At 29.5% G+C, this 10,208-nt stretch overlaps 2 protein-coding genes across 3 annotated transcripts; one reads left to right on the forward strand and one right to left on the reverse strand.

The window, feature by feature from the left end:
• Positions 1 to 2,797: 2,797 nt before the first annotated feature.
• Positions 2,798 to 6,522, reverse strand: LOC102679019 (protein yellow-like). Its single transcript, XM_031510777.1, has 3 exons — positions 6,250 to 6,522; positions 5,464 to 5,719; positions 2,798 to 3,477 (listed from the first exon to the last, which is right to left on the reverse strand). The coding sequence occupies exons 1-3, from the start codon at positions 6,492 to 6,494 to the stop codon at positions 2,851 to 2,853; spliced, it is 1,128 nt and encodes a 375-aa protein (XP_031366637.1). The 5' UTR covers positions 6,495 to 6,522; the 3' UTR covers positions 2,798 to 2,850.
• A 429-nt stretch (positions 6,523 to 6,951) lies between these two features.
• Positions 6,952 to 10,031, forward strand: LOC102679159 (major royal jelly protein 1). Of its 2 annotated transcripts, none has more exons than XM_006616362.2 (4): positions 6,952 to 7,103; positions 7,451 to 7,955; positions 8,737 to 9,151; positions 9,606 to 10,031. In XM_006616362.2, the coding sequence occupies exons 2-4, from the start codon at positions 7,464 to 7,466 to the stop codon at positions 9,824 to 9,826; spliced, it is 1,128 nt and encodes a 375-aa protein (XP_006616425.1). In that variant the 5' UTR covers positions 6,952 to 7,103; positions 7,451 to 7,463; the 3' UTR covers positions 9,827 to 10,031. The 2 variants fall into 2 exon arrangements, with proteins under 2 accessions (XP_006616425.1, XP_006616424.1); XM_006616361.2 differs by having other exon boundaries at positions 6,953 to 7,103; positions 7,431 to 7,955.
• The last annotated feature ends 177 nt before the right edge of the window (positions 10,032 to 10,208 follow it).

Below are 10,208 nucleotides of genomic sequence, written 5' to 3' on the forward strand. Positions count from 1 at the left end.
TTAAATTCATAATTTACCGCATTAAAATGTTGGAAAAGAAGATCGCACTTTAAGGATTACCGACACTAATGGATAATGGAAAGAATTATTGCAAGTAATTTTTGTCTTATTTTGACTTGAAAAATCACCATTTAAATTTTTAGATCAAATATCCTTTCTTCCTATATATATTTAGATATTGCATATTTGAACTTCGAATAAAAATATTCGATTTGAATATATTGAATATGTAAATATATAAATTTGTATAATATGTAAATTTTTATTATCCATTTTAAAGATAATTTATTTATTTTTCACTGGCAGGAATTTTAATAAAAAAAAAACCATTATCAAATCATGAAATATTTTCTTGAAATGAAACAATTTTTAAATGAAATTCACGACAAATCGTAATGAATAACTTACAAATTTCGTAATTTATATTTTACGATATTATAGAAAATAAACTGATAAATTATTTTTATCAAACATAATCAAAATACAATAATATATCTCATTAATTCATTACATAATTATCGTTATCGCTGAGCAAACCATAATTCGATTAATAAAATTAATATTATAAATTATATATATATATAATTATATTATAATATAATTACTTTATAATTATTTTCACTTAATTTGCTACAATCAATCTCACATGTAACGAGAAAAAAAAAGAAAAAAGGAGAATGAGAAACAGTTGCAATCAGTTCATTACGAAAAATTTCATGGCGTTCTTGGCGATTGAAAGGAGGAAAAAAAAACCGTTCGATGGTATCATAATTCCTAGTACACTTTCAATTTACAAAACATAATCGTTTATTTAATAGTGTCGCGCAAATCTTTTTTGATCAAGATTTCGAAAACTCGTCCTTAAAGTCGATAAACGGCTCCATTAGCACGCTCGGATAATCGTACGATCGAAAAAATTGCATGTCGATCGTGATACGTTTGCACGCAAGCATTTAATCCTCATTGGATCGATACATGTTAGAAAATAGGAAGTGAGAATAGTTTTAAAAAAATAAATAATTTTTTAAACATGCGATACATGATTAAATTTAACCGTGAAATGAATCTTCCGATGTTATATAACTTAACAACACACGATAGGTTTAAATCATGTTTATCCTGTTTTGGGGACATAGAGAAAGTGGAACACGATTTTAAATTTTTTTTTTTTTTCCACCATTTTTGTCACGAAGGATTACCTTATTTGAACAAATCGAGAATACCAAATATAGAATTAATTTAAGAGTACAAAAATTACTTAAAAGGAATTTAATTTCTCCGTGACTTTTTTTTTATCTATCCAACATCAATTAATTAATATTACGTCATTTCCTGAACTTAAATTGTATTTTTCAAAAGTAAGTTTATTATTCTCTTTCGAATTACATTAATTTTTTAATTTTTCGAGTGATTATTTATAATTTTTCATAGATCAATATATAATGTATTAATTCATTGAAGAATTTAGAGATCAAAACATGTAAAAAAATTGTTATACAAAAATTTTTCGATTGAGACTTATTTATTAAATTATAGTAGTTTAAATAAGTGTTAGTTGAAGCGAGATGAAGATAACTCGAATTGTTTATAATTTAATAAATAAATATCAATCAACATTTTTGCATATCGATTTTTGTATTTGTTCTAAAATTCATTTGATCTTTGCAAAAATGAATATATTTATTTTTTTTCTTTATATTGATATACTGTGTACAAATATCATGTAAATACAATTAATATATATATAACCATTGATACAAATTACAAATTTGATCTACATAGTTAATAATACAAATCACAAATTTTTTATTATATTCTTTGTAATAATATATAATAGTAAATATTTTATATATTGCTTCAATGCAAATAATCATTTCACTTTATTGTTATTGAGTAGATAACTGCTTTCCTTCAATTGACTAATAGATACTTTCAATTTAGCATTACTATCCAAGTATTCCAAGAAGGAAAAGAAATAAAAAAAGGTAAACAAAATAAAAACTTGAAATGAACTCGTTATCTTCCACGTGCTATAAAGTTTATTTACGAATAGCATGACCTAAATTCCAATTCTCGTTGGACAAATTCTCATTTTCAACCTTTTTGAGAATAATATAGAATATAGAATAATATAGAATTAATCTCATTTACCTCGTTCACTCTGTATATAGTCTATGTCTATTTAAAGGAAACAGTTTCTTGTCGACTAATCGTGATCAAAGCAACGAACGAGAGAGATTGTAACAGAGAAAGGTTTTTGTTGTTTTTCCCAGCATTAAGTATATTCGAGGTACAGGATACACATGGTCAACCTCACGAAATGATTTGCATCTTGATTTATGACCCTGCATTGGCGTAGAAGTAGCCGTTTATCTTTACACTTTTGCGACTAGAATTATAAAAAATAAAAATATATTTTGCGAGTAATTATTGAAAAAATTAACGTGCATTAAATGATGTAGATATTATTCGATTTCTTCAATAATATTTATCGTTAAATTAGCCTATATAAGGTTAAGAAATATATAGAAATAAAATTGAATATTTCTCAATTCGTTTTTTAATATTTTCCTTTAAAAATAATTTCTTTTTATTTACGATAACATTTGAAGTTGAAATACAACGTTTCGAAACGTTATCGCTTTATTTTCTCTTTCTGATAAATAATTTTCACTATCATCCGTACAAAAAAAATTCTCGAGAATTTTATTCTACGAATTCAAAGATTTCAAAAAATTCTTGCAATTCTTGCAAATTGATTCTCGAGAATTCTTTACTTTCGAGGAAAAAAAATCCCTTTCATTTCACTTTGATCAATTTATTCAATTCCAAAACATTAATTCTAGCTAATCACATAACGTTCAAAACTTGTGTGGCACCGCAACCGACCGTGCCCTGCATGTAATCAGGGAAATTCGACTCGAGCACTCTCATGCTCCCCCTCGCGTAATCGGCAACGACGTGAGTGACGAGGTTGCACTCTGCACTCGTGTACACCTTCTTGAAACACTTTGGATCGAAAGGATTGCTCGCAGCGTCCCATCTGTAAACGTCCGCCTCGCCCTCGAACCGGAAGAAGAGGGCGCTTCCGTTGTCCGTGCCCAAAACGACCATCTTCCTCGGTTTCATGCCGAGATCGTGGATCTTTCCTCTCGTGGATCCGTTTCGAAGATGCTCCGTCCTTATCGAGAACATACGGCTGCTACTCAAGTAAGTGAAGATTAGACAAGTGCTGCCATCTGAACGTCGAAGAAGGGCCAGATAGAGAACGTCCCTTCTGGTGCAGCCCATGCTCACGGCTTGGGGTAGAACAACTCTGTAACCACGACCAGAAGTCACATCGTAGACGAGGATGGCTCTCGAGGCCGCGTCAGATACGTAGATGAATACTCTTCCGTCTTGGGTGTAGTCGGATACCACGTATTGCAAACGGGACGTGGGGGACGTCAGACCAGTCAATTCCACAGTTTTTATAAGCTGCGAAAAAGAGAGAGAGAAGAAAAGGATTAATTAAGTTATTTCTACGTGAAGAATTCTGGGGAGCACTAAAGTTAAAGATAGTTTTGGGGAATATTTTGTATATAATTTTCAATGGCATAAAAGTTTTTCAATTTACGTTATAATTATGATTGTGGAATATTCTAATTTAAAATGAAGAAGTGTTGATAGATTTTATTTTAATTAAATTTTTTTTATAAATGTAATGTTTGGTTTGGTGAAATAGGAAAATATAAAAGCATTAAGAAATGATTCTAAAGAAATTTATAATATGATCAACAAATTTTTAAATACATTTTAAATACATTATTGCAATTAATTATGTTAATAATAAAATATTCCAATTTGGAAAAGAAAAGAAGTGTTATATTCTTAATGAAATTTTCCTTAAAATTAATTTCAATTAAAAATATAATTTAGATTTGAATTGTAAAATATTATCTCAATTTTATCATCTAAAAATGGGAATTTTTAAAATTTTCGATATAACGAAATATATTCTAGGGAGCACTAAAAAACGATTCTAGGGAACACTAAATTTCTAGAATTATATTTATATAAAAATCAAATAATTTTTAAGAAATTTATAAAAATTATAAAAATTAATATATATTGCAATTATAATATTTGAAAAAGAGAAAAAAATTTTCAATCAATTTTAGACATTCGTAAATTGAAAATATTTAATGTCAGCCCTATGTTGTATTACATAATACTTAAGAATGTGAAACGTGATCACACAGCTAATCAAGCAGTAATCTCAATTGAATACTTTGATTGAAATGTAAGCATAGAATCCATTAATTCCATTTAAAACATAGTATTGTTGAAAGGATACAACATATGAAGATCGTGACAATATTTCGACCTCATTAATGCCATGATCTTTATTTCATGTATTTAATTTATTCTCATTTTTAAGAATCTAAAGCTGTATATTATTTCATCGATCTTAGTAATAATAATATTACATTAGAGAATTTTTATAACTACTAATACAGACAATAATTCAATTTCGTTTGATTGGCAAAGATAAAAATATCTCGTGCGTGTCAGGTGAAAGGATAAAAAGAACAATTCCTCGTAGAATTGTGAAACGGTAGCCATTATTTTACAATCACGCTCAGCTTTTGATATATTACAATGCTTGCAATATGAGATATCTATTTTTAATTTTAATATTTATTAATAAAAAATTAAAACATGTCCAATAAATCAATGATTTTCACTTATTATTGTTATTATTTATATTCTTACTTTTTACTTTAAAAAATGTATTTTAGAAAATTATGTGTGATTCTGCAGGATTGAAATTAAAAAGGAAAAATTTCACATCAGTATGCCAATACAAATGACGATAAACTACGCTATAAACATCTATAAATCATAAACGTGCCTCTATCATAATTCTTTTTAAAAAAATGGTATTTAATTCCACAAGGTTCAAATAGAAGACGTAAAAGAAAAATCAAACCATAATAGTATACTAAAATCATGTTACAAACTGCTATGAAACATGCTAGTAACTGAACATGCCTCTAGAGTGCATTACATCAATACTATATCATGAATTTAAAATTAGTTTCATGAGATTGAACAAGAGTAAATAATAGTAAATAAAAGAGGATAATTTCATATCACGCCAAATGATGACAAATAATGATAAATTATTTTATTTTTAATAATTGAACTTAAATTAAAATGTTATATAAAGTCAATAAGATTAATTTCTCGTGGATTGAAACAGAAAATAAAAAAGGAATTTCATTAACATACTAAATAATGATAAATTATCATAAAGTAGATTACAGTTAATAATTAAAACACATCACTAATAAAGATGGCTGTTTTTTTTCTCCTTTCACTTTCTGCTATTATTTAAAAATCTATTTTGTGCATTTTTTAAAAGTGATTTTTTTTTTACTTTTGGTGATATTGATTTTACAAATTATAGTGATATCTTACCTTTTCTGTATTAACATCGATAGCAAGAACTTTTGCTGGACATTTGCGTACAGGTTCATCCAAAGTGTCCACTACTCCAGTGTCGAGGATCCAAAGAATATTTTGAGGATCCAGATAAAGATCTACCACGTTTTGTAGAGCTGTGCAAGTTCCTTCTTCCTGAAGGGACCAGCAAGGATAAGGGATCAAAGTGGCTTCACAGTTTTGCGCCTCCTTAGAAAGTTTTGCCAATGTCGCTGGAATACCTGCCTTGAACCTACATTGAAAACCAGTTTGCTCGAAATCAATTAGATCTAATAAACATGTCGAGCCAAATGTTAATTGATACAACAAATATTAATTGATACAAAAATTAATAATCTGCAATTTTCTTTTATATACATATATTTTTAAATTTTTCATTATATATTCAATAATAATTTTTTATAGTTTTTTTGCTTCTCTTTGTTATTAATTCAAGATCAATGTTATAGATAATATGTGTTTCATTTACACCAAGAGATACTCGATATAAAAATCTTTCGTAGTTACAAAATTCTAACCTAACTTTTTGAAATCAAGTTTTTGAATTTATGTGAAATATATTAGCAATTGTTGTTATTTAAAAATTAATAAAATCTAAAGATAACAATATCAATTTCACTTTCAATTCATTCGTTGATCAATTTTTCATTATAAAAAAAAAATTTTTTAATTTACGAAACGTATTGGCGATTTCAAATTTTTGACTTCAACAAAATATAAGATAAAATTAAAAAAAAAATTTAAATCGATGACTCGTTTTACCTCGGCAAAGCCACGATGGCTTCGTTATTATGCATCGCGACCCTAGTGGCGATCACATTCTTCGAGATGTATTTTCCGTTACTTTTGTACATATTCTTGGTGGTTGAGGACGGCCACTCAAAATTTCCGCCTGTCCATTTTATAGTTTCCGGCAACGTCGCGTTTCCGCAACTAATTAATTCTAGAACAACGGTCAAGATGGCCGTCAATGTAAACGCAGGCGCAAAGTGTCTTTTGATGTACATAGTTACTTATGGCGACTAAACTAAGAAACTTTTAATATTACGCCAGTTATATACGAGAGGTACGATGATCCACTAACAGTTGCGAAATGCAGGAAATAACATTGTTGCTTTGCTTATCTTCGACCCGGAAGAATGATGAAAAAAAAAAATGCGAAAAATGTTTAAAAATTATCCTCAGAGTCATTATATTACGATCATTGACAATGGTGAATCGTTAATTAAATTGTTGGTAAAATGATAGTGTAATTTAATATATAATTTTCGACAAAATATACTCGTCACGTAAATTTTACGCGATATAACAATGTTTTTTCCGATTTATTTATAAAATTATCGAACGAAGAAAGAAAGCTCATCTCACGATTCAAGTTTTCATTATTTAACAAACAAACTTCGAGTGTGTACACTTCCTTGTTGCTCTTGGAGAAGCAATTCGTCGTCTCGCTCGGGCGGAAATATTGCGACATCCGGAAGAGCAAAAATGTTGCCTCATAATGCATACTATCGGTCATTGATGATACTCTTCTGACACGTTTTGTATATAAGCATACGGTCAGATATAAGATTCGAATATTGGAACGCCTGTGTCATTTGCATCATAATCATCGTGTAAGTCTTTAATTTTTCCTCGACAAAATTATTTTTCTCCATTCATGATCTCCTCAACGATGAATAAAAATTTCCTCTTCTGTAATAATAGTAATTTCTAAATTTGATTAATTTTAAAATTTTTCTTCTTTTAGTAATTTACAATAAAGAAAAATTTTTTCAAGTGATTTTTTCAGTTCTTGATTCCCTTATTATATTAATCGTTTTAAAATATCAATAAAAATTCAAAATCTATAACAAAAAATCACAATCATTTGCACGTAAAATTTTTTATAAAATATTCTTTATTTTTATTAATTACACAATTATCATTACCGTTATTTACAGTCAGGGAATCTATTTTCCAGAAGAAGCGGCAGGATGAAGAGGCTCTTATGCGTCATCCTCAGTCTAACCAGTCTAACGAAGATCTTCCAGTTGAGCGACGGAACGCCAGTGTTGCCACAACCACTGATCTTCTCTGGACTCAGCCTGGATTGGCCATGCCAGAGCACAAAAAACATTTACGAGACAAGTGGTCGTTACATAGCAAGGAACGTGATAGCCACGAGGGCCCAGATATTCGAAGATAAAGCGATCTTGGCTCTGCCACGTTACAAACCCGGTGTGCCATTCACTTTGGGCATCCTCGACTTAAAATCGCAGAACAATTGCGAACCGAAGGTGGCGCCGTTCCCGTGCTGGGCCATCCAGGAGGAAGGCAATTGCCAGGCGTTACAGAGCGCTGTTGATATTGTTTTGGACGTGCAAGATATCTTGTGGATTCTCGACGTTGGAATCGTAAACACTCTCGAGCAACCTGTGCGCAGATGTCCGCCTAAGGTCGTTGGAGTCAACGCTAAAACAGGAAAGGTAAACTTCGATTAGTGTGGAATTGGCCTTAAAGTGGATTAATGCTTTCAAACTTGTTTTGTCGTTCACTCGATTTTGTCCTGATATTTTTAAAGTGTAAATATATTAATATATATTATATAATTTTTTTTTTATACTTCTTTTTTGTAATTAGATGTACAACATGCTATTTTAAAATATGATTAGTTGAAAGGAATTTTTTAAGTTGGTGTTTATTGATCAATTAAATAAAATTAAATAAATGATCATAGAATATGATATGAAAAGTAAATAGAATTAATGGTGAAATTTAAATATTGTAATGAACATTTTTTGTTGGAACTGTGACTTACCATTGAGCTCTAGAGTTTTCTTAATTTTTAAATCTTATATCTTTACAAATGGTCTCAATAATATTAATAATTCACAATTTTACTAACTCTCATCTAATCAAACCACAAGCCACTATTGACCCATGTTTCTGATGACATAAATATTCAAATATCAATATTTAAATATAGATCAAAATTGATTTATAAATCGGCCATATTTTATTTCAGATAAGATATTTCAATAAATAAATTAATTCTTTATTTCACATCGACATAACCTCAATAAATATCAAAAGATTAATAAATAAATTAATTAATAAATAAATTAATTTTTCATTCCAATTTATAAAAATCCAATAAAAGTCAAAATAGAGACTTAATAAATAAATTAATTTTCCATTTAATTTATAAAAATGATCCAATAAGAATCAAAAGAGAAATTTAATAAATGTATCAATTTTTAATTGCAGGTTGTAAAAGTGATCGATTTGAGCTCCTTGGCGGATATAAATTCTCGTCTCCAATATATGGCCGTCGATTACGCGGAGGACGGCCAGGTGTATGTGTACATATCTGATGCTGGTACAGGCGCCATCATTGTTTACAACGTGACCACCGACACTGGATATCGTGTGGTGCTTCCTGCAGCCGTGGCAGGATGCACGGACAAACCTGACGCTCTCTACATAGCATTGGTCAGGAGGGAGAGCTGTGGCCCAGTCCTCTACTTCACCTTCCTCGGATCCAACAGAATGTTCGCGATCAAGGCGGTGAATCTGAGATCCGGAAACGCGAATGGATCCATAGTGGACATCGGTGGAAAGAAAAATAAGATCGTGCTTCTAGGCACCGACAACGCAGCCACTATTTTCTTCAGGATCAAAGGTGAGGAAATTTTAAAATTTATACGAAATATATAATCGCGATTCAATCATATTTTCTGTACATTACTTTCGAGTAATCATAAAATTTTGTAATATGAATAAATTATTTAAATTAGAAAGAGAATATTTGGTCGATATACGTAATTTTGAATCATGCTTTTGGTTTTAAATTTTATGTTAAAAAATTTACAAGATTTACAAATTTTGATAATTAAAAACAGTGCAATTGTAAAATTTATATTTATTTTCATTTGAATGGAAACAATCTAATTATTTTTCTAATATTACTATAAAATATTAATCATATGTTTTTGGCAAAATTTATATCTATATTTCGATCAACCAGATAATTACACGTATCTAATTATTTCTATTCTAGTCATCTGTTTATGATATGTGTATAATATATAACTACTATGAAAACAAGCGAGATATTATATTTTTATTCTTTTCAGGTGATTCGAGTATTTACATGTGGAATACCGACACACCTTTTGTGCAAGACAACTTTTTATTAGTCCAAAAAGCTGGTGATTGTCGCCTGCCAACAGAAGTTATTCCTGGCTATAGTGATTTGATGTGGGTGATCGAGAGCAATTTCCAAGATTACATAGACAACAGTGTCAGCTGTTCCGGGACATCGGTAGCTGTTCATCCACTAATGAACTCTAGCTAATAATATTAATGATATTAAAAAAAAAAAAAACGAAAGTAACGCCATTCCACGCTATACATTTTTAATTAATTGGTTATTAGTCTCTTAAGTGTTGCAGGATATTAAAAATCAAAACGTTTTAATATTCCATGATTCAAAAGTTGTAAATAATAAACGTGCAATTGATTAAAATCTTAGACAATAAAAAATTATCGTGCAGACTATAGTTGACGCTTGAATGGTTAATCTAGTCATGAAAGGAACTCTTTTGTGAGCAGTTTGTATTGAATTGCTCTTTGAGAGAGGTCATAGCTGGACAAATATCAACCAGTGTCGAATGGAAAACTCAAAAAAAAAAAAAAAAACCAGTTCGAAAACCATTTTTTCAATGGCCAATTAAAAC

The sequence above is a fragment of the Apis dorsata genome, unplaced genomic scaffold (assembly GCF_000469605.1).
Source record: "Apis dorsata unplaced genomic scaffold, Apis dorsata 1.3 scaffold_260, whole genome shotgun sequence".
Classification (NCBI taxonomy): Eukaryota; Metazoa; Arthropoda; class Insecta; order Hymenoptera; family Apidae; genus Apis; species Apis dorsata.